Source organism: Strix uralensis, chromosome 10 (assembly GCF_047716275.1).
Source record: "Strix uralensis isolate ZFMK-TIS-50842 chromosome 10, bStrUra1, whole genome shotgun sequence".
In the NCBI taxonomy this organism is placed as follows: domain Eukaryota; kingdom Metazoa; phylum Chordata; class Aves; order Strigiformes; family Strigidae; genus Strix; species Strix uralensis.
Window position 1 is genome coordinate 5,668,722 of NC_133981.1, and position 25,635 is coordinate 5,694,356.

Here is a 25,635-nt window from a genome sequence, read left to right on the forward strand (position 1 = left end):
TCTTTTAAGTGAGAAGGTAGGGAAAAAGCAACATATCCGTGCAGTGCTGGCTGAGACCACCCCATGCCAACCCTAAATAACCCTCCAGGAATTTAGAAGGCAAGATCTCTGTTCCTGTGGTAGGACATCCTGGGAGATGAGCTACCTCAAATGACGAGATTTGGGTTGATCCCACTGTGTTCCACCCTCCACACCGCTCGGTGACTGGGACGTTTAAGGGAAATCTGCTATAAGAAGAGAACTTGCCTAATCTGTGCTTGGGGTTTGTGGTATGTCCCCCCTGAGCTCCACTCGTGCACCCTGGGATGCTTGGACAGGGAGCTGGGAGCACAGAGCACAAGGCTCCTACAGATCAATTGCTTTGAAACCATGCCCGATTTTTGAGGCCATAATCTAAAGCTCAGGTTGAAAATATCTTTCTTTAGTTGGTCATGGCATTGTTCAGGCTGTAATGATGGCTATGGAGCTTCAATGGCTCTCTGGGGCCTCCCCCAACATGAATAAAAACTGTTGCAGGGTGTTCTTCTTTGTTAAACTGTTTCATCAAAATCAAGACAAGAATTATTATCTGGGAAATGCAGAGACTGCATTAAATAAAATTCACTTTTAGATCTACATCTGGTCCACAGAAATTGGTTGACTGGCATTGAAATTGGTTCATCTCTTTTGGACAAAACTCTTTGCTGAGACACATAATGTTGCATTATAAGTTCTGTGGTTCGTATGTTGTTCAGACCATGTCCCATTGTTGACAGCTATTTTGTAAAGCAAGATACTTGCTCAAACTCTCAGTGGGAGTAAGACAAATTTTCGAGATTTATACAAAAACCCTCAAAATACACATGCCAGAAATTCACTAGTGTCTCATTCAGAAAACGTCTAATTAACTGTATCACTCTTTAAAGTTTTATATAATGCACAGAAACAAACAATACATATCCATGCCAAGATTACTTTAAATTTAAATGAGATCTAATTTGAACTGAATACACACTCAGAATCATAAATAGCAGCCATCCATGACGGTGCAGAAAAGCTAGGCATTTGTGGGATGCCTAGTGGGATGTTAACTGGTAGATTTGGTACTTTAGGGAGATTCACATTTGGTAGATTCACATTGGGCAGATTACTTGTTAAACTCCTGTGGAAGAAACAGACAGAAAGAAAAAATACCATAACAGTGACAATGCAGATGTAGCAGAAGCACATGACACTCATAAACAAATCTGCAAAGTTCACAGCACAACAGTTAAAAAAACTAAAGCAAAACATTTCAGAAAGAAGCATGAATATGGAAGCTTAAGTGTACTGGGTTTGCAGTCCGCAATAAAAAGCAAGTTACTTAAAAAAAAAAAAAAAAAAAAAAGCAGAATGAAAAGAAGAAGAGTCACAAAGTAGCAAATTAACAGAGAACTCAAACACCCACAGAAAATAATTCCACCTTCAAGTCCTGATACCATTTCAAAGTGCAGAGAGCAGCCTTTCCTCAGAAAAATCTCATAAGGAAATGAGCCTCATTTCTTACACGCTCAGGTTGGATGAAAGAGCTAAACTAAGAGATCTACTAGAGAATTGTGATTCAAAATAATAAACAGAGAGTTTGACATTCCAGCCCTGCAGAAGTCCATAAGAGTTCTTCCTGCCACCAAATTCAGGAGTTGGGATTTCACTGCAAAACCTCTCTGTTTATTTTGTACTCTACAAATAACGAAGATGTGCTAATCTGAAGCAAGGAAACGATGAACCACAAGGTTCTTTCTCAGTGAAGACTCATGCCCTGATCCTGCCCTTGTGTTCCTCGATGCGGAGAAAATGGGTCCCACAAGTTGCCAAGCTCTACGTGTGCCCTTGAATGAATTGCACTTAATAAATCCAGAGTTGGTATATGAATGTTTCTTGGCGGGAAACGGGCTATGGGGTGATTAAGACATTCAAAGGTGAATTTATCAAGCATGTGTACTTGGGCATCACGCCTTCAATAAATATTTTCAGACATGCAACTGTTAGGCAAATAGAGATCTTTTAGAAGTGGGCCAGTGTATTAATTTAATACCACATACTCTCCTGAAACAACGTGTGGTGTAACAGCACCGCATACCCGAAGTTTGCCACACATCCTGATGTTTTTTAGTGTGCTAGGTCTCTAGATGTTATAATTGGTCTAATTCTGTATTAATGAGTATCTCATCACAAATTCTAAGCAAACTAAAAATGTTACAGGATTTGGAAATCAGAAGCCAGTTCAGAAGTGTATGTTGTTTCTGCCTTAATCTTGTCATACGATATGGCACACCGGGACACAATCCATTTGAGGAACAAAACCAGATGCTTTGACACTGTTTTGACCAGATCATTATTTGGGCTCAGTGAAAATGGAATCAGGACTTCAGGATTTCAGCTTCACCCTGCACTGCTGAAGCTACTGAAACATTTCTATTGATGTGTGTGGGCACAGCTTCAGTGTTTCAACTTCCCTGCTCTCAGTGACCGCACCAGGACATGCCACATTAGGAGGTCTGTCCCATTCCCCTGGATTAAATTAGTTACAGTACAGGTAGCATTATCTGGACTCTTGGAAAACTATCAAATTATACACTATGTCTTTCAAGGAATATGAAAATCTTAGCAACTTCCTTGAGTCATACTTTGAACTCCGTTTCTTACTGCATGTTTTATATATCAAAAACCAAAATAATGGAATTCAGCTGGCTATACTGAATAAATGTTTCCTAACGTAACAGAAGATTGAACCACGTCTCTGCAAGAGCTCAGCTTGTTATTCGTGGCAAATCTTAGGGAATAGACTTTATCCTCATCCTCCCTTTGTGAAAAAAATCCCTTGTTAGGGAGGAAAACCACAATCCAAAGTATTTTTCTAGTGAAAAAAAAAAAGTTGTGGTTTTCTTTTGTTTCTATGATTTTTAGCAGATTCAACTTCACGCTATCTGCTTCTCCTCTTTGTCAGGCAGTAAGCAGATATGAGAATTTACTAACGAACAAAGCTGTCCATTGTTTCCATTCATACTGTATCTGCTATTAAGATGATATGATTATTGAATGAGACACAGACTCCATAGTGATTGAGAGTGTTAAATCTTCAGAAATGGCAGTGCATGTGGTTAGATACTGATATGGAATAAATAAAGAAATAGCAAGAGGTGGACAACATATAAATGTATAAGGAAAAGCAACTTAAATAACTTAGCCAGATGGTAAATACATAAATCAGAGGACCTTTGGTTTTAATATTAAAATTCAAGAAGTGACAGTGTTATATTAATAAAAACACTGTATTAATAAAATATGACTTCTAGAGTAAACAGTATACTATATTCACACGGAAACATATTTCTTTTATACAACACATTATTTTGCTGATGCAAGGATATGTTGCAGGAATAAGTACTCTTAAAACAAAACAAAACAGCAAAATAATGGAGTATATTATGTTAACATACAGTAACTAATTTTAAAAATATTCTCCTGAATTGACATGCACAGTTTTGCAGGTTCAACTGATCTAATTATCTGGCTAACAGTTGCAGTGAGACCTGTAAAAAATGATTAATATTACCAACAAATGTTCCAGCCTTGCAGTTGCTCAGACCATAAAACTACAGGTCCAAGATGAGAAACTGTTTCTAGAAGCCAGCCATGCCTATTTAATATAGATGGCTAAATATAACCTCAGCCATCAGGCAGGGAATGTGGGCATTTGCATCAACAAGATGAGGGCTGTCTGATTTAAGACGACTCAGCTTCAGGACTGGATCCTGATACATTTGATAAAAGACGCATTCTCTGGAGCTGTACTGCTTGTTTTCTTGGCTTCTTCTGATTCACCCCCATTTGTGTCTGCTCGCTGTATAAATGGCTTTCACCTGTACTGTCTGCTGGGAAATTCTCAGTGCAAACAGATTGGCAACATACCCCTGGACAACATCCCAGTACTCACACTGTACTGTAGCACCAATCACAGAAAACAAGTCCAATTGCACAGGGGCTGCTCCTGTAGAGCTGCCCCAGTACTGAAAGGAGGACAGAAAAGTCACAGCATTTTTACTGAGTTGTCTCCTGGCTTCAGAATAGAGCTAAACGAGACCCTTTTCCATACTCAAAGGCTCAGTTCCTGTGGGATGCCTGAAATGATTTAGTGATGGAAGACACAAACGCCTGTCTCTTCCATCACTATAAATGCTTACTACCTTACTGCCTAGGCTGAGCAAATGCTCAAGAGCAAATCTTTTCACAAAAGCCTCGATATGAAGCAAAGAGCTTGATAGTGAAGTAGGCAGTCAAATCTGTGCTCTTCCTCTGACTGACACCCAGAATAGTAACAAAAATACTCATTTTCACTACAGCTGTGCTTCTTTTAAGGGGAAACATTTTTCACTAGCATTTTGTAGTAGTACAACCTCATCAAATGATTAGTATAATCATACTAAGTTCTTACATTTATATTAATGATACATTCATAAATAGTTTGCAAAGGGTTAGCGAGCAATTAATAGATGCTAAAGCCAGGACTACAGTGCAGCAGAAACAGCCATAGGTCAGTAACATCCTAGTCAAGCAATTGAAATTGGCTGTCATTGCACCGGCTTTAGCATTTGCTTAAAAAGATCTTTCAACACAGACACACACACAGAGACACACACACACACGTACGTGTCTGCTGGCTGCAAGATAAATCAGCGTTCTCTGAGAAGTTAGCATGAAAAAAACCCATTGCAAACCCTACTTTTCCAAGACCTCTCAACTCACCAGAGAACAGACCTACTCTTTATCCTCCATATTTGGATGACTGTGCGAAGGACAAGCGTTCCACATTTCTCTGCGTGGATTCATACAAGCACACCAGCTGCTCTAGCTATAGGGCACGGACCCCCTGCAAATTCAGCAGCTCTGCAGAGGCAGATTACATAGCCCTCATGAGCACATTACATCAATGCTTTTTCCCCCCATGTTTTCAATACTTAACAGTATCTCTCTCACTGTTTGTGATTTCTATACCTAACTTGTAGCATAAGGTGCAGAGTATTCAGCAATGAAAATAGAAGAAATACATGCTTGCAAACTGCCATCTGGTCAGGTTATAGAGGGCTACATATTTCAGCCTTGATTGCAAGCATGAGCATAGAGAAACCCTTTCAAAAGACTATGTTGTGGAATAATTTCTTGCTTAACAGGAGATAATGAGATTTCCTTCTCACAATTCACTGTAGAGATCCAAAGCAGGACAACAGTAAGCTCTGTGGAACAGACAGCCACGATGATCTATCTTTTCTGGCCAACCTGAAGTCCTTTCTTCAAAGCAGAGGAAAGCCATGGAAAAACACAGTGCAGTGTTCCCAGTTCCCAAAAAGCTCTGCTGGAGAGGTGGCAATGGAAGGCCATGGCTTGGGTGGAAATTAGCTGGTCCAAACTATTTGAGAATCAGTGGCCAAAAATTCAACTGTGCTGCAGTACAGACATGTGGGGGGAGAAGGCAGCAGATAACAGGAGGGCAAATCAAACAAAGTAAGTCTCTGACCTGAGTTTTTCTGCAAGATCACTGTCAATCAGACAAAGAGGAGCAGGTGGTCTGCCCAGGAGGCAAAAGATGATGCCTTAGTTCTGAACAGCCCATCAAAAGTGTCATAAGATGCTAGGAACGACACCCCTCTTCTCCCTTACACTGTGTGTGCCACCCTCTGTGCATTCGCTGGTGCCTTCCTTCACTGGGTCACATCGCGTTAAGCCAGCATTTGCAACTCGTGCTTTTGTGTGCAAGACACAAGAACAAAATACCAACTAGTGAAAAAAACCCCGGAGTGCACCTTTTCACCAGATGGACACAAGCTTCTTGTGAAAAGCACCCACTTTTCTGCTGGAAGAAATCTTTTAAATACCCAAGTCTGTAAGGCAGATAGTCCATCCCGGGCTTTCGCTTGAAACTGCAATGAGCAAAGCACTCGGTAACTGGAACTCCAGAACTGAATAACCATTACAAGAGAACTAAGAAAAGACCATTTATAACTATCAAAGATAACTTGAAAATGATAGATAATGGCATACCCAGGGACAAAGCATTCTGACAGGCAAGTACCACAGCCAAGTACTTATAGACATCTATAGTTAACCCACTAAAGTAATTAAAAGCCAAAATGATGTCAGCTTCTGACAAAAGGAAAAAGCAGAACTAATTGCTTATTGACTGCTTGACTGAGGCGGACAGGTACACAGAGTTAACTGCCTCTGTTTCATAACAGACAAGGAAATACAAACACATTCATTACTAAAGCAGAGCTCTGAAACTAAAGTTAATGCTAACTTCGAAGTGCAATTCTGCTTGAAGGAGTGGCTGTAAAAATGGCATTCTCCTACTCGAAAGATCTATTTCTTGTATGTTTTCTGGGTCACATCTGCTTATTTGAAACAAGATTTTTTAGGATTTTTAATCCTGTTAGCCTGCAGACCAAAGACAGCAAATGGAAAGTGAGAGAGGCTCCTGAATGCCAGCCACTTAACCCCACTCAAAACAGAGGGGATGATCAGGTGTCAAGAAAAGGCCTGAGATTTGGCAGGCAGAATCCTTATGGATGCTGAGGATGCACAAGAAAGAAAGGAAAAAACCTGGGTACTCAGACTCCAGGTTGCATATGGGAGGCTGGCTGCCGAACAAAATCTCTTTTCCTTGTAAACGGAACATATTTGGTGTGAAAAGCCCTGAAAGACCACACGTTCTTTTATACAGCAACCTCTGAGAGTGCAGCGCCACTTAACTTCACCTAGGGAATCACAAAAAAGCAGGGAAAATAGTCTCTCCAGAGGTCACCTGGTCCCAATCCCCTGTCTGAGGCACCATCAGACTCATGCTGTTTGCAAAGGGTCGATCTTTATCTTTGAATACCTTTATTAGAAGGAAAAGTGTGTTCTTTTCCTTTGTAGGATCTGATTTGGCTTTTTAGAGCAAGCATGACAGGGTTCAGCAATGCTTCAAAACCTGTGAAATAACAACAGTAATCCAAAGCACATGCCATGTTTTTATCATTCACCAGCTCTTGAGTTCAATTTGGGTTTCTCTCAGGCTACTCATTTCTTGCTAGTAAATTCCTCATTCTCCAAATTCAATAACTGATTCTGTTTGAATCATCTCGCCTGTGTTTTACTATGGTTTCTGCACACCTAATCCTACAGGCAAGGGAGCTGGGACCCGCAGAGCTGCCCTGGGACATGGGGACACGTGCAGCCACCAGCTGCGGGGCTGATGTGAGAAGCACAACGCTGCACTATTCCTCCATGGGGTGGGTGGCAAAAATGAGTATTGAGAAGAATAAATACAGCAATGACTCACACAGGGTACAGGGCTGGACTGAACACAGTGAAGCAAGGTTTTTTTGTTCTGAAAAGGAGCTATTTGAATTCAAAAGCAGCATTGGAAAAGGCCTTTTAGAATGGGATCCAAAAAGCCATGCCAGCTAAGAAGGTTTTCACATTTTCATGCTTCCATGTCCAAAGGCACATGGTTCAAACTGAGGCAGCAATGCATTTCAAAAAGCAAATACCATTTCCCTTATTAACCTGAAAACCCCAGAGAGATCAGGCCTTCTATTTTTACCATTAAACTAGAAAAATCTAAAGCACTTTCTGCATGTCCAGTCTTATGTTTGCTAATTCATCTCTGTATGAATCTCCATCCACTTGCACCCAAATTCCGATTGTATCAAAGGAGGTTTCCTTACTTTACTGGCTCCCATGACTCCCGCTCAAAGCCCCTGTGAATTGACTGTGCAATTGAGGACTCCATCAGATCGACATATCTAACAACAAGTGGAGCAAACAGGTCTTGGAGGTGTTTGTGGAATTTTCCATTGCACAGATTATCTAGAATAGATAAATAAAAGTATAGTAAGACACTACTGTTACTAGAACTTCTGTAACAAACCACAGCGTGGCACTTCATTACACAATGCTTTTGTCAGCGAACAGGGAGAAACTTCAAGAACATAACAGGAGCTGGCATCAGCCACCAGTGTTCATGACAAAGACAGCAGGAATGGCTTCTTACTCCAAACAAATAAACAGACAACGAATCTTCTTTTCCATTAACGTCAAACTTACAAATACATTATTACTTCCTGTGAATAAAATGGATGTAAGAAATACAGCATGGCAAAAATTATGGCTTTTTCAGGCAGCAGACTCATTTCTTCTCTGGTTACTCACTACCATGATGCTGGAAATTGCTCTCTGAGGATGAGTCCCTGGCTTTTTTACGTGGCTGTAGAAAGCAAACTGGGGCCCTGGTCTGGGATCTAACTGAAGGCAATGCCAGTTCTGCCACCAGCTCCCCGGGGAGTGGTCGGACCACGCGGGAGAGTGCCAAATTCTCATGGGTTTTGAAGGCATGCGTCCACATGCTTTGGAGAAGAGCTTTATTTCACAAAGTGCTATTCTGAACTACTCCTGCTTCCATTTACTTTAATATTTTCCTCCCTTCAATAAAATCTTTTAAAGCAGGGACTGTTTTACTCCATGTTAAATAAATGCAGTACACACATATAAAACGATACACACATTTAATGACAGTGAGATAGAGTACTTAATTCCCTGCTTATCAGGCAGCTATTACCAAGAAACTTGAGAAGATGAAGCAAAATAAAAGTTCAACTTCTCACCTTTGACTGAGGCATTTGATTTAAGGGGTGTCTGTGCGCTTTTTTCTAGTGGAAATGGAACAAAACCAAGCTGATGCTAAAAGAGTATGTACTGTAAATCTCTACCCATCTCAGTTCTCTGTGCAGTACGGAGAGGCTGAAAGTATTATCAGTAACCTGAGCTGCCCACTGAAAAAGAAATTATCAAAATACAATACATACAGTCACTACGGAGGGAATCGTTTAGAAGCTGAAAGAGCGGAAAGCTGTCCCAGGTGTCTGGGGGTTGCACCTCTAACGCAGCATCCATATCCACTGCAAACAGTGACAGGAAGGTCTCCGCGTGCTCAACCATTAAGTCTGACCACCAGGCAAAGGCCTTCAGAGTTGGTAGAAAAAGATAATAAAGAAGTATATTAGTTATAATAAAGCACAAGGAAAGATGTTAGGCCATGTATCTCAAAAGAAATGTGCATCCCATGGAAACTACCTTTATTGTAAAGAGAACAGTGCTTTAAAGTAGTAGCCTGCACAGACAGTGCTAATCACAGGAATTAGGCACTGCTATTTTAATACAAAGATTTCTTGTAGAGAATCTATTCAGAGCTCCACCATAAAGGCACGCAGCTGTAACGTGGCAGAGAAGGTTTTGTCTGTTCAATTTACAATAAATGACTTCATTCATCTTTATTTATGCTAATTATCAGAAAAAAAATCAACTAATTCTTATTCTAAAGTACAGAAATTTGGGAGTTTCTTCACTGTGCTTGTGGGTTTTCTGCTGTGTTTTTCAACAGTTTAAATTTTATTTGGATTCACTACTTCTATTTTTCTTGAAAAACCAGAAGCCTAAGACATTAAAATACGTCCTAAATCACTCACAGTCTCCTTTAGAGATATTTCAAACATCACCAGTAGAAGTTATTACAGCACTGTTCATTTTACATGGTTAGCTATACACATCCATAGAAACACACTACCACCTTCATAATGCTACTGATTAGGAAACTGATTACAAAGCTCTATTATCAACATGCCAAGATAAAAAAAAAATATCTACTGCAAGCCTATATTTTCACAGAGCCAGGAAAAAAATATATCTAAACTTGAAAACCAAAAAATATCAGTGAAGTAACTCATTCTCATGCACATGGGTCCTTAAAATTCACTGTACGGGCTCTCTGACGTGGCATTCACATCATACATGGCTCAGATGTGAATGCTGCAAACGCATGCATGCGTGTTTAGTAATCACTTCTGGCTGGGAACATGCAATATGAGGAGTGCTGTCGTTAGGACCATGTGCTGTCATTTTGAAGTGATAAGAAATTACTCAGTGACTTAAAGGACCTAAGAAACGGCTTTCCGGCACTTTGCAAGAAAAAGAAATTTCTAGCATAGGCACAAGACTGGAGATGAAACAGAAAAGACTGGGAATAGATGAATCAGTTCAAAGAGGAATTGCCAGTCAGGAAGGGTATTTTTTTCAGATTTTAGCAGACATGAATAAGCAGAATGGACTTTCACTTTCTCAGGATTCAGTTTTGATTCACTGATGAAGAACTGCACTGATGTGCAGAGCACAACTCCGGCTGCTGGTTCACTTGGCCGTGGAGAGGGAACAGTGCCCCAAAACCAGGTTACTTCCATGGTCCCCTTTAATTATTCCTATTTTGGCCTCACTTCTCAGCTGCCAGTGATACTGGCAGGGGGTCTTTGGGACTATTTCCACTCCTTTGTTCCCCCAAAATATAAAGCAGACTGACATAGCCCCGCTATTATTCCATGAGCTGATACAAAACTGGTGTGAAGACATGGATAGGTTGGACGTGGCACTGGGCATTATGTGCCCAGAGCACATCCAAGATGTAAAATAACAAAAATAACCGAATAACCCCCAAAGTAATTTTAGTATGGGCCTGCCCTGTCATGGGGGTGAAGATGTGGATGAGGCGGGCTGTGTCATGAAGGGGCGGGCTGGGCAAACGCCATGCCCGGAGCAGCAACACCGGCAGGTTACAGTGTCCCTGCAGTCATGGCATGGGGACAAGGTGGCTACACTGGGCTCCTTTGTCTGTCCCCAGCCCCACACACGTGGATGAAGCTGTCGGCACTGCCACAGCAACACCTGCCCTGGGGTGCTTGGAAAGCTCAGGGGCAGTGGTGACAGTGGCCCTGGGTGTTGGCAGAGTTGTTGCTCTGGAAAAGTTGAAACCGAGGTGAGGGAGCCTGGAGGGCTGAGCACGCGTGGCAATGCTCTTCAGATCTTCCCACATCTGGCGCTGGTGTACAAATGAGCATCGGAGCGCTGTGTCAGGAGGCATCGAACCGCTGTGAAACTGCACAGGAACCGAAAACATCAAGACCCAGGTCTGCTCCCAATGCCTGCTCAAACCTTCTCCCCAGAGCGCAGGTGGAAGACGAGTGGATGCTGAGCTGTGGGGCTGCGGAAGGTCCTCTTAAAATTAGTAGCACTTGTCTGTGGTTTTCAAGGAGGATGTCGGGGTGATCCTTGCTCTGATGTGGTTTCTCTGGCTGTGCCTCTGCCTGCCAAGAGCCTGCCATGCTGTCTCCCCAGCAGATACTGCCCACAGGTCTGAGAGTAAAGAGTGATTGCTATGAAGGATCAATGGCAACCAGCATTTTGGAGGGAGGGAAAAGAGGGGAGGCCAAAGAATATCTTCTGCAACACATCTCAACATAAACACTTCAGAGTCCTGCAATAAAAACCTGCTTCCATGAAAAAGAAAAAAAGAAAAAGCTAGTTTTAGGAGAAATTATGAAATTATGAAATGAACATGCGATCATTTGTGGGAAAAAAAAAATACCCAAACCAGTAACAGCTTCCCTTTTGCTGGAAAGTCAAATTTTAGCTCTGTAAGTCCCTAACTTATGTCAGGATCCTCAACCTCTTCCTCCCTACTCTCAATGAGCAGTACCTTCCTGCGGTGGGAGCGGTAACATCATACTTTGAAAATCTCCTTCAAGATGGTAACATTTCATTTATTTACCATCTACTTACCTGTTTTGCTCAAAACACAGTGGCGAAAAAAAGTGTGCTTTCTAGCCAAACACACCTATTATTGTATATTTTACACATGGATACACATGTATATATGTATGACCTCAAGGAGTTAAAATACATATATACATATACACATACGTATACATAGAGAGAGAAAACACAAGTTTAAAAATAGGTGAATGCCACTGTCTCTGGCATTTGTCATCAGTCATCCAGAGAAATGGAAAGGGAGGTGGGAGACGTCTGATGGGAGAGATGACACAATGACAGAGACCTCCCGCTCTCACAGATTACAGACGTAGGCACATGGTTTCTGCTGCGTTTCTGCCTGCGCTGGTTTGCTTCTCTTTTACGGGTAAGACAAACCCAACTGACTAGACACGGCACTTCTGTTGTAACGTATTTTGAACATTTTCCATGCTCTGAGTGTTATCTTCTGGATTCTCATTAGGGAGTCTGCCTGGATGTCCATGTGGGGGAAAAAGGGGCATGTTTTAATTGCAAAAACTGTTGTTTTTCAGTAAATTAAGGCATTTCTTCAGTAAGTGGTGCTATTTAATTTTCTGCTGAACATCCAAAGTAGACTGAAGAGTCACACCTCGCAGCTCGAACCTTCTCCAGGTGAAAGGACAACATATCAAAAAACCCTCACCTGGAATAATTTGGGGAAAAAAAAAAGTGCAATACCTCAGCAATTCTCATTGCACAGTGAGATCATAATGTGGCTACAATGCATAATAAAAATCAGTGATAAACCACCCAGCCTCTTCTCTCTCTTCCTTTGGGTGCAATTCAAAGTATGCAGAGAGCTGGCCAACTGCCTGTACACTGCTGAAATGCCACAGCCACCCTCAGGACAGGGATTCAATAATGTACCGACAGTGTGCCGGGCTTCTGGAGAGATGAATTTCACCCTTCCAGGTCACCATTCAGAATAAGGGACCGGGATGCCTCCTATCCATGCTGGCATTAACCTTCTGTCTCGAATCAAAACCTTATGACACAAAAGATGCTGGAGAACAGTTTTGAGTCTTCCTCCTGGTGAGGATCTCGGCAGCGTGACTGGCTGAACGCGACCGCCCCTGTAACCGCTTCCTTCAGAAACCTACTATTTTCAAAATAACCTGCGTTTTAAAAACAACTCCCTCCCGGCTGGTTGTACCTCCAGCCTGTGCTGGTGAGGAGTGGAATAAAACACTCTTTATCCTTGGACAGGTTACCACAGTTCATGCGCAAGTGCAGCGCTCTCGAGCACCCCCTCGCTTTAGTAAAAATGAAGTTTATTTCACTCTTCACCCCGTATATTCTCTCTCTACATATAAATACTGTATATCCAGTACAAGGCACATACAGACAAAACCAGAGGGAGACCACTACCATTCTAGGCACTCGTGTAGTACTTAGTCCATCTCCACCACAGTGTACTAGAGGTTGGGTGAATGCAAAACAACAGAGGTAACAACAGGCTGAGGAGAGAGTCCAGGCAGGTAGGGTTGTGTTGGGATGTAACTGCAGCGCTCGTAAAATATACCCATTGCTACATGCATGGACCGGACTACTATGCCACATTTACCCTCCTGTGTCAGGCTACCAGCTCCGCAAGCAGCCGACTCAAAGTTGCTGTTACATTCCTCGGTCAAAGTTACGGAAGCGAGGGCAACCCGGGTAAAATCCCAGTAGGAAACATGGCACTGAGAGGGCATGCACGAAATATGACAGGAGTGACTCGTTTCATTCGGTTTAGTCACATACCTCTTTCCCCTGCCAGGATCATCCAAGATTGAATGAACAGTAGAAAAACAGGGAGGAAATTTAAATATGCAATCAGGCATTAGTTGGGTGTTGTGGATTGTTGTGTATTATCAATAAGTTAAATTATACTGCAAATTTAATATACACTGGAATGATTTTTAGGTGACTGTGAAATTATTTATCAAATGCTTTTAATGCAAAATATAGTGAGAGTATATATATATATATATCAACGGGAAGGAAAAGAGAAAATAGTGAATGAGTGTTACATTACCTACAGTCATCAACAATAACTGCTCACTCTGAATTTCAAAACGGTTAGCTTTTCAATATGCATCCAAGAGCACCAGATTTATAGAAAACAGAGGACTCAATCCTGCAAATACTTACATGGGTACGCAACATCACTTGCTAGGACAGAAACGTCCCCACGTGCTGAGAGCGGGACTACAGCTAGCAGGGTCAGCTGCCTGTGGGGTCAAGTGTTTCCAGGATCAAGCCTCATGATTTTCTGGTCTATATTTGACTATGACATGATTTCAGTGGTTTTAAAACATGAATCTTTTTGTTAAAGTGCTTTGAAGAGTTAGGAGTATTTGTATTAGGCCTTAGATAATCCAAATAATGAGTAACAGAGAATAATTCATCCTAACCTCTGTGACTAGTAATTGAGGTATTCCCAATAAGCCAAGGCAGAAGAGGCTAACAGGAAACCAGGTGAGTTAATCATGTACCGCAGGGGCCCAGGGAAACCCCTGGAAACAACCTGAACGCTCAGAAAGGGACAAAAAAATAATTGTTTTGTTTTGTGGTGGTTTTCCTTGCTCCAGGTCTGGACAGCAGGAGCGGTAAGCTGCTGCAGGGACCCGCTAATGCTGTCTGGAGGCACAAACACATGACATTATTTGGAAATACGACCTTTCTCAAAAGTGCACGGGCTTGCTCTCGTATGTAGTTGGTGGTGAATACATTTGGCCAGATTCGGCTCCTGCTGGCGCTGGATGAAAGGCTGCAGACTGACGTAGAGGAGAGCAGAACTTAATTAATTCCTCCTGTAGCCCCCCCTCCCCTCTGCAAAAGCAATCTTCCTGAACTGTACTTTGCCTTCGTTGCACTCGAGCACCTTTATTTCGGAATGCTTTTGGCTTTTAAAGAAGATAACCCAGCACCAGGTGGGAAGACATCACACAAATATACAAAGCTGCCAGCAAGCCACCAGAGCCTGCTGAAGACCTGGGGGACACGACCTCGCAGGGCACCGCTGCTCACCTCCGCATGGTGTTCTTCGTTTTGCTGTAGGACTTCAATTACCAATTCTGCCAGACGTATTGTATCTTCTAATTTTTTAGCTGGTGTGACTAACCGGCCTACATTTTCTGTAGTACAAGAACTCGAGTTAAAAGGGAGGCAGAATGAAAAGCTAGACGTACAGTAAGTTATTTTAGAGGTTTTAAAAAAATCCGATAATATTCTACAGCTTTAAAGATCTTTTCATGCATATGTTAAATGCTTATATAATTAGTACTGAGCAAACCAGAAAGCCACATTCGTTATTATACTACGAAAATACAGTGCTCCAGCTCCAAATTTCACAATACTGTCAGAGTTGTTTTGCTTTATGGTGAGATGGTGCCACTTTATTAGCTCAAATAAGAACATCGCATTCCCTAAAGACAGCATCTGGCCACTAATATACGAACAGTATGTATCCTTCAGTGTAGATGATGCTATTATAGAAATTATGTCTATATTATTTTAAAATTCTTTTAAGAAGATCAATTCAAACAAATCTGTCTGTACTTTTAATAAATTGTCAGACTCGAGCAATTTAAATGTCACCTGCTACTGAAAGCAAAAATTGCAGGTCTGCCTTGCTCCAGGATTTAACTCCACAAGGGTCAAGGAGTTACGCATGCTGGAGGGAGTGGAAAGTGGTAAATCCCACTAAGCGTTCATAGGTAAGATTTATATGGGAAAAGAGATGCAACTTTACAGCAAAAACCCCGCAAACAAACCAAAGAGTTTAAATCCTGGAGCTTGGTGTTAGCTATGTTGAGCTATTTTGCAGCATTTTCTGAAGACTTTTAAAAATAATTATATTCTTCTAGGTAATTTATATTATTAAACATCCGAGGTGCTAACAGTCTGGAACATTTAGAGTATTTCACTAGAAATAATACAGAGAAAAAGAAAATAATCACACTTTCATCGAACTACAGCTTCTGCAGAGCTGGCTGACTGCAACCGAGGAGGTTTCTGTGAGCTGACACTGCAGCTCACTTCCCTGAGGTGTGCGAAATCTCCCTGCCATGGTCGCCCTGAGGAGAAGTGGAGCAGGAGACCTGCTCCCTGGGGAGCACCTACACTGCAGCACGTCACCACGTTAACTAGGAGACGTGTCCCTCTGATTAATGACTGGCTGCCAGTCCCGGCTCTCTCGTGCAGCTAGGGTGAAGAACTGCATCGCACTGTGGTAGTACACCAGTCTATTCATGCCTCTGGGCATTATATTTTGGTCTCTCCATGATACCAAAGCTGGAGAATTTGTAAATGGGTGAAGTATCAAAAACCTAATAGCCAAATCAATCTGCAGCTAGCAGCGTACAACAGTGTGTCCCCAACACAGCAAAACCCTAGCAGTACATGCATCGAGGCACCACTACCAGCAACCACCCCAGGATTTCCAAAGCAGCCCAGCTAAGCCAGCAGCTCGGGTCGTGCTGACACACAAGGTGCTGGATGGGCATCTTGCTCCAGCCTTCTGCACTCACTAATTTTTTTGCTAGTGTTTAGGTCTTCTTTACTGCTGGGACAGAAACCTGTGGCTGCACGCAGGTGGCACCACTCTGCTCTACTGAGTGACCTGGGGAGAAACCCCTGTCTTGTTAAAGGCTCAGTGAGCTTAGAGGACTTAATTGTCCCCCTCAAAATCTTGCCAGCTCTTAGTTTTCCCTGAATACCTGTCCACAGGTATTTCCTGTAAACCATGAAAAGGAAAGACGTATTTTTCAGAATGGTCACATTTGGGTGGTCGAGCGAGGGGTACATGGGCTGATTTTCAGAGGAGCTCAGCAACCCGGTCAGCTGAAGTCTGGCATTGCAGGCGCTCAGCTTGGCTGAGAGATGCAACATGGTAAAGCACCATGCAAATGAACTCTACTTTTTTGTTGATGTATGCCACAAATAGGGGCCTTGGGGGTTTCTTCTCCAATTTTCCTTTTGTTTCTTGTATCACTGGAAACAAACAAACAAACAAAAAAATCCAGGTTCCCCTTACTATAATTTAGTGGGCAAATACTGAAATTGGAGAACTGCTGGTTAACTCCTCATTCTTTCTCCTATTCGATCCAGCACCTCACTAGCTACAAGAAGTAGAAACCTCTTCCTTTTGCAAAAGGAGTCCAAAGACATGTCCCTTAGTAAGCTCTTGTTGTTTCTGCACCTCCAAAGCCAAGGGGAAGCTTTTCCATTGATCAGAGCAGCATCAGGCCCATTCTCATTTGCAACACTGATCTGCTCTCAAATACAACTAAAAGACAAAAGTGTTAATAAGAACAACTGCTCAGAGATGCTGTCTTTAAAGAAAATATTGATGCTTATACAACTTTGGCAGCCAGCAGATGTCAATCTTAATTTTTTTTCTTCTTATTTTAAATATTTCCCTGGTTAAGTTACTATACATCAGAATATTCTGCTAAGATAGCTGGAGCACTGACAGTTACATGAAACGTATACGATATACTTATCAAACATTTCATCCAACATCATGTAAAGCTCATACATATTTATAGTTTTCATGCAAAATGTTATGCAACAACAATGTTATTTTGTGCTGACGTTGATATTTGAAAATGTTGCATATGTCAGACATTGCTAGACAAAAAAATGTGGACATTTTGAAATAAATGCTACCTCTAAATCTCTAAAACCTACCACATCGCACTAGGTATTTTGTATAAAGCTGCACATGAGAACTAGCTTTCTACTGCTACACAAGCAACTGCTAGACTAGAAAACCACTGAATAAAAGGAAGGAAGACTATTACAGTACTTGGCGGCTGTTTGGCCATGCCTTTGAGCATATGATTTATCATGTTAGTCTGCGTTTGGGATGATGGTGGCCCAGCCGGTGGCTTAGGCTTGGATGGACGGGCTGCTTGTGCATGACGGAGAGAGACACCAAAAGTAAAGAGACAAATGACTTCATAAACAGTGACAAAAAGATGGAAACTTCAAAAGGAACATAAGCAGAAATGATCAAATACAAATGGAATAAGCTGCTGGGTTTCTGCGTATCGGTACTTGAAGTATTACAGGGTAATGACACCATTTGACAACACATATTCTAGAAGTCAGCAGATTCGAACATCCTACAGTACTGTGCAATCAGAAAGCTAAAAATTCAATGCAAGTATGAAACTGCACTTCATGCAGCCATGTGAGGAAACTGAAATAGGTTAATTCAGTTAAAACTCTGGAATTCAGAAAAGGTGAACTAAAAAAGATGACTTTAAGTCAGCACCCCAATGCTTAGGTACATTTAGCAATAGAATAACGAGCCACAGGAATTAATTGCTTTGCAAATATCAATTACACATTTTAGAATTAAACGTCACTGTTGGTTAAAGGGAGCTATAAAATATTCTTGTGCAATTTAAACATGTAAAAAAATCTGTCACTTAAAAATGTGTGGTTCCTGATCGTTTCCAGCTCATTTAATTATTTTCAACTTGGAATTCTAGTGGCTTTTATATTCTGGGTTGAATCATATATAAAAACTTGCCAGCTCTATCAAATATGTTACTTGCTATTCCAAATGTTAGAATACTGCAATCAGGACTTGACCCATCTGTCATATAGTTTACAATATCAGCATAGGAAAAATTCAAAGAAAATAGCCTTTCCTTTTACATACACTCAGAGAATAAATTATATACTGTGAATATATTAACACAATAGTTTCTATTCCATTTAATAACAGTTTTTAGCAGCATTGTGACTATTTTTAATAATGCCATTTGCAAGGAATCTGGCATATTTATCTGGACATTCTATTGCCAAAAGTCCTTGCCATTTTGCTTGCATTTTCCAGTGGGGGAAAAAAAAAAATCGTTTGGCTTGTGCAAAGTAGATTTCTGATTGCTTTTAATTCTCACAGAATTATAACAGTTATCAAAGTATAATAAAGAATATTCGAGTAAAGCGTTAAAGAGTACGAGTTAGGTTGGTTCCCCTCTGCATACACAGAGATATACATACATACATAAACACACATACAATGCGCACGTGCGCACACACACACACATATTTTTAGTCGTTTAAGCTGTGTAATGATTTAATTCAGACTTGCAGATTCAAGCTACTGGTTTCAGGGTTATTTTTTTTTGTTGTTGTTTTCTGATAACAGGAAAAGAAATCTATTTGTTCATCTCTGGGGTTATCCTGATCCTTGTTCAATGTTTACCAAGGGTGGCTTTGTCCCCAGAAACAAACCTCTCAGCCTCAAGTGACAAAAATAACTGATTTTTGGGCATTGGCCTAATGACTTTCACTCTAATTTAAAACATAAGCAAGAATTCAATTTGGCTACTCACTGATGGCTCCTGAGCTCCACATGTAGATGTAGGAAGAATATTTTACTGCCCATCACTACGGAGAGCAATTTCTGCCAAGGTGCCCAGATGGGGACTATGGGGAGAGAGAAACGCACATCTCCTCCCACCCACACCTGGCAACCACGTGGTGGGAACCCCTTGCCACTCAGGGGAGTCAGTCGGGCTCCAAAGTTGGAAGTATCAAAGAGAGACTGCTCCTCCTGAGTGCCAAAGCCAGGGTAAAACTACATCCCAGAACTGCATCCCACCACACCTCTCAGCACTGCGACCTTCAAGCACCCTTAAACGTGAGTCCAGCTCCTGCATCCCCAACAGCTACCCATTGAAAAATAGATTTTGGGCTTCACAGACATCCAGACCCCACAGTGGCAAATGGGCCTGACTTGTGCAAGTGTCTTCTGTCCTAGGGAAAAGTCATTAACAGAGAAGGAAGAGGAGGAAAAGGCAAGAGATGCAGCAGCACTGGGACTTCACGATTCGCTAGTGCAGCACGTACAAAACAGCTTGGAGGAGGCTCCTGCTGTGCAGTTGTCAGCACAGTGCCCTGGGGTGGCTCTCACCTCTCTGGGAGGCCCGAGAGAGATCCCCCCCAGTGCCTCACCCCTGCTTCTGGCATCTCACCACCACCACCGGCTCTTGAAAACAAGCTTCCACAAGGGATTACAGCAGGTTAAGCACAAATTCTTGATGTAATTCTGATCTGGCCCAATCGGCACAAATATTCAGCTCTTTTGTTCATTTAAATTTTTCAGACCCAAATCCAGGGCTCTTGCATGATGGCTGCAAAACCACCTGGAGCCAAAGGAGAGGACAGGAGAGGAGAGGAAGAGTTCTCTCCCCTCCTGGGTGTGCTGAATGCCTCGTGAGCCCCAACCCATGGTTTTCTTTGTTGTCTCTTTATTGCATGAAAATTTAAAAGATTAAGTTCTGGCTAAGGAAAGTGATTAATTTCCTCTAAATTTAAATAGAAATGGGGACATGACTGCAATGCCCCATCAGGCACTGGAGTTTATGTGCTCCTCTGGGTCCAGGTCTTGGAGATAACACGTGAGGTCCCTATCACAGGGTGTCTCGGCTCCTGCTCGGAGCCAGGGAGATGCGTAAGGCTGGATGGGTTTTACAGCACTTGCCAGCGATCAGCTGCAGTGTGTGTGGCAGGTTTCGTTTCATTTTGGCTTTTCTTTCTTCCCTGTCCTTTTCCTCTCTAATCCCTCACCACAGCCAGTTTAGCATCAGGAATGCTCTTGTAATTTGTGGCTCACGTGTGTCAAATGGATCAGATTTAAACACTTCCATCACTGAAATCAGAGGCAGGAGCAGCTTCTTCCTTACTAACAACCTGACAAAGTGCTTTCCTGGACAAACTTCTGCCAAAGGTTTGTAGGCTTCTAAGTGATACTTGCTAATAAAATACTCACAGAAACTTGAATTACTTGGCAAATTCTGGGGTTATGCTTGCAATAAGCTTCAGCCTGCAATAACAAGTATATTAAAATATCTGTGCTACTTTGGGTATGTACATTGCATACAATTCATTGTGTGAGACTTTACGGACTGGAAGATTTTCAAACTACATATTTCTCACTCAGCACCATGATTTCTGCTAGATGGGCTACTAACACATCAGCAACAGTGAGAATTACACTTGCAATAGGAGAAGAGCATTATTGACTTTTCATATTTTTTAAAAGCGTAGCCACTGACTCAATGATTTCCTTGTAATAATTAAAAATATATGACCCCTGACAAAGGCTTTGGTATATAAGTGTTATGTGTGTGTTCATTTGCGAGCCAATCATGAAAATGATAAAAAGAGCTGCTGTTCTCAAGATAACTATAAAGAATAATGGACTTAGCCTGAGGATGAGGCAAAGCAGCCTTTTATTATATTCGTGAAATGAATTTGCATGTATCTGAAAGGGATTTCAGTGATTATATCATTTTTTCTTTCAAAATAAGATGTGTTATCTTAAAATTAAGAAAAATCAATATAAATTCTTCGTTTTCAACTGAGAAAGAGACTCTAACTCAGATCTCAAAACTCAACATACTGAAAAGAGAACTGATCTCCTGACTTTCTGATGATTATTCAGCCTATGAGGAATTTTTGTGCATGTCTGAATTATATCTCATGCCTCAGGCAGCAAGTTGCTCTGCAGTTGGTAAGAGACTTGTAGAAAGATAACAGCACAATGCAGATCTTTGTGATTCTGAAGCTCTTGTAATAACTTTCATACTGCTTTAAACAGTAGTCTTTGAAAGGGCAAGAGGAAATCTCGAAAGCTGTGTAAAAATTCTTTGTTAAACACAACTGAACAGCACTTCAAGGGTGAAACAAATAAAGCAGCAGTTCAGCAGTACACAAATACAGGTTATAGCTATACCTAAAGTGCCTGACTTAAAAAGTACATGATTTATTAACGACTTCAGTCTCCACTCCCTCATACAAAGACCGATGTTTTCATATATTTTGCACCCATGTTTATTTGGGCAATGTAATTATATTTTCTTTTTAAGCTTTGTGGTTTATCACAAATGCTAGGAGTGATTGCCCAGTGGCAGCTGGGCTGACAGATCACACAGGACCTCTCCTTGACTCGGACCAGGTTAATCCTGGGGCAGCTCAGCCCCTCATCCTTCAGCACACTCACTAAGAGTTACAGATATGTGCACAGAGCTTCCCAGGCTGAGATCCAGAAATAGGGAAGGCGAGTGACGTAAAGTGAACATGGGGACTCTGACAAGGGCCAGTACAAACAGCTTGAAAAATACCATTGCTTCTGAACAACCTGCAGTATTGCTCTAGTCAAAACCCAACCTCTTCTGCACCCAACTCCTCAGCTGAGGACGCCTTCCACACCTGCTGGGGCGAGTGCTACGTGCAAGATGCTCCATGGCTGGTGCCAGCCGAGGCTGATGCAGCTAAAGTCGCCATGCTCTGTCCCTCTCCTGGGGGTGCACCCGTGTCCCCAGCCTGATGCAGGCACCTGAGAGGTGTCTGCCTCTGCACAGTCACCGTGGCTGCCCCTCACTGCTCCGTGGGCAGCACTGACCCCTGCATTGCTGGGTGTGTTTTGGAGGGAAGTCTGGCTTCCCTGACAGCCTGGCTGGGAGAGACAGATCTGGGGAGGATGGTGCACACCAGCGATGCACCGTGGTGAGATGCTGTGCCTCCGGAGTCCTGCTTCCCTGGACAGGGGCTGGGGAGGCTGCAGGACAAGCAGAAACCTGGCATTTTTGGATAGCCTGAGTAGCTGATTTCCCTTGGTGACAGAGCAATAGGACTTCAGTGGGTCCATCCACTCTCCAGTTACTTTCTGCTTGCAGTCTGTGCCCCATTGCTCTGCCACTGTGGCACCGAGCAGAGAGGCGAGAGATGCCTCCACCCCCACGTCTCCTTCACATCTCATCTCTGTGTATCAACTCAGCAGTACCTTAAGAAGCTTCTCTTTACAGAGACCAAAATCAAATCACAGTATTAGAAATACTTAGTCTGAAAGCTAAAAAAAAAGTCTTATACTCAACACAATCAATTGTCAAACTGACAACTATCGCCTTGGTCGGCACCAGCTCTAAAGCTGCCTGTACTCAACTCCAGCAGTGCAAAAGGGCACTTGTGTTCATGGGATCCCTCAGTGCCTCGGCACTCCAACACAGAATCACAGAATCATCAAGGTTGGAAAAGACCTTGAAGATCATCTAGTCCAACCATTAACACAGTGCAGCACATTTCAAATGCTGTGCTTAAGGGATGGAGAAGTTATTATTTTCTAAAGGAACAATGGATTCCCAACGTATATAATAAGTAGACGAACACTTATTAAGAGGTTGCACTTATTAATCTGAGTTTTAGTAGTTTTGTCTGATTAATAATTAAAGCAAATCATTAATCTTTAATTGTTCTAGCGTAGTGTTCTGTTTAATGTTCTATTTCAATATTTTTAAAGCCAGGCAAGAGACTACACACTTTTCAGGAGAAAGGACATCAAAGGGTGACATCTGTGTGTTTAAGAATAAGTTGTTTTCAGTATCTTATTTTTGTTCTTGCTTCTGGCAAAATAAATAAAAAGTCAGGCCAAAACCCAGGCACTCTTGACTCCACTTAAGCTGAGGAACTGATTTCAAGTTGAGTCCTGCTGACCTTGCCTGAAAATTTTTCATTTAAGACAATGGGAGATTTGTGGGCACGAAGCAGCAGAGTTGCAACTCCCTATGTCCTTTCACTTGCTCCAAGCATTGAGAAGAAGCAGTTTGATTTTTAAATGAGCTGGGCCATAGAAACATCCTGCTGAATTTCTAAACCGTAAGCACGTGGCGAGCTGGTGCCTGCAGCACGATGCTCAGTGCATTTATTGTGCTTAATGCATAGCAGCCTGCACTCACTTTAATCCTCTGTAGTTAATGGTAATAGCTGGGATTGTTCTATTTGCTATTTGTTTATTTGCACCTCATAGCTGTAAGGAAAACTTATTCTCCATTTCCTAAATATCTATTGCTATTCAAAATTACTTTTACTGTCATGCAATAGCTCTAGATCATGGGCCAAATTTGAGCTGCGAAGGCCTGGGGAAGCCAGGGCAGAACCTGGCCCAGCCTCTCTCGCTGCTTTTTAAAAGCAATTTCCCTTTGCAAACAGAGCTGAAATCAACCCGATTTTTTTTTTTTTCTTTTTCCACAAAACAGAACAATCTACTCACAAAAAGAAATGAACAGTTCAGGTTTCAAGGACTTTTGAACTAGGACTGTGGGATACAACAGAAACGAGAACAGGGGCTGCAGAGCTCCGCCATCCCTTCTGAAAAGACAGGCACTTGAGCTGAGCCTTTGCCTTGTTACATGTCACCACAGGTTATAAACGAGAGACAAACATGACTTCTGTCCCACTGGATCATTTGTTACACATTAACAAAAAAATAGAAAATAAAAGAAAAAAAATTAAAAACCCAGTCCTCCCATCAGGGCATAAAACAGAAGATATGAAAACCAAAAATGAACGTTAGTTTAGTTATAAATGTGCTTGTTAGGTGTGTTAAATTAACGGCCAAATCACCAACATTTTCTCACCCAAAATGAACTGCAGTTCTTTTGGAAAACAAGAAACTTTCTCTTTACAAAGGCTAGAATCTCCTCTAAAATTATCTCCTAAGAAGATACTATATTTCCATAAGGTATTTCTAATCTACACTCTATTCTAAGGAAGGAGGAAAAGGAGATTATGTAGACAGCACAAATTAACTCCTTAAGTATTAATGCATCTCCATTTTCAGCCTGAAGGAGTACATATCTTAAGGAGCTATGAAAAAAGAAAACAAAATAAATATAACTCAACAGTCCTAGCAATTTATAATGCATATACAATTGTTCACCTGCGTCCTTTTGATTCTCTATATGAAAGAGAGAAAGCAACAAGGAGAGAAAAGAGAGAAACAAGAACAGATATGCAGGATTAATGAGCAAGTGGACCGCACAGCCCCCCAGTTATGCGTGATATATGACATTTGAAAAGAAGAAAAGTCGCCCCGTCTCGCCCCCCGCCCCCCTCAAAGCATGGGGTTACCAAAAGAAGCTCCTTTCATAGAGGTGAAAGAAAACGCTGCACAAATAGAAAACCAGAGAGGGTGAGCTCTGAGGACACAGAGGGGATCTCCAAGTGACAGCGGGTCTGGGATGTCCCCTCCAGAGCTCGGTGCAAAGGAGTCAGTAAAAAAATCGAGGAGGAGAGCAAGTAAAGCGCATCCTTCCGCTCGAGAGCTAACAGTCAGGAGACATGTAAGATCTGATGTACAGAGAAAGGACAGCCTTATACGATCTTATACACAGGACTGGGTAAAGATCTTATACGCAGGCAAAGGGACGGCTTTTTCCAAGTGTCCTTTATCTGACCTCTAGCTCACTTCTCCCCGATGTAGCTGCTACCTTTTGATTGTGTACCAGTGACAAGCACTTTACAAATTGGGGTTACACAGAAGCAAAGTAAAAATGCATTCAGGTCACAGACATAAAGAAGAACTGAAAAAACTCACAGACGATCTGAGTTTATCACAAACAGATGGGTTAATTGTCTAACCTGGTTTAGGCTGATAAAAAGTGACTGGACTTCTCACACTGGGTTTCACAGACAGAAGCAACAGACAAGCCAATGCTAAAAGACTTGAAGCAAGGAGAGTGAGTTGGTTTGGATCTGGACTTTCTTGAGGTAATGAAAACAGAAAGAGTGAGGACAGCATGGAGAGGAGGGTGGTAGGTACTCACGAATGGTTAAATCCATCACTTGAGAGGCCAAGCAGAAGACAGGATGCTCATACATTTCTCTCTTTTTCCCTATAAAAGAGGATTTGGGCATGCAAGAGGCTTAGGTCAGAGGTAAAGAGGTTATAGGCTATAGGTCAGAGGAAAACTTTATATTAGGTTAAAAGAAAAGTAGCCGTAGAGTATTTTGGGATACACACAGGATAAAAGGAAGAAAAAAAAAAAAAAGAAAAAAAAGGAGGGTTAAATCTGGAGATCTACTGGATTAACCATTCAGCATGCCCATGAGTCACAAGAGAGGCTGTGACCATGCCTCTAGAGGTTTGCTCTGAACTGTTTGCAAGAATATAATGAT

General features: G+C 41.9%; 1 protein-coding gene across 4 annotated transcripts in view; it reads right to left on the reverse strand.

Annotated features, from left to right (window-relative positions):
- The window catches only part of CADPS (calcium dependent secretion activator), a 221,290-nt gene that overhangs the window by 42,428 nt on the left and 153,227 nt on the right, over positions 1-25,635 (reverse strand). For 2 of the 4 annotated variants that reach the window (XM_074879022.1, XM_074879021.1), the window contains 6 exons: positions 25,284-25,352; positions 24,398-24,415; positions 14,686-14,792; positions 8,862-9,018; positions 7,725-7,866; positions 995-1,141 (listed from right to left, as the gene is read on the reverse strand). In XM_074879022.1, coding sequence (XP_074735123.1) covers positions 995-1,141; positions 7,725-7,866; positions 8,862-9,018; positions 14,686-14,792; positions 24,398-24,415; positions 25,284-25,352 — 640 coding nt within the window. The remainder of the gene's footprint in view (positions 1-994; positions 1,142-7,724; positions 7,867-8,861; positions 9,019-14,685; positions 14,793-24,397; positions 24,416-25,283; positions 25,353-25,635) is intronic. The other 2 variants (XM_074879023.1, XM_074879024.1) reach the window with 2 other exon arrangements.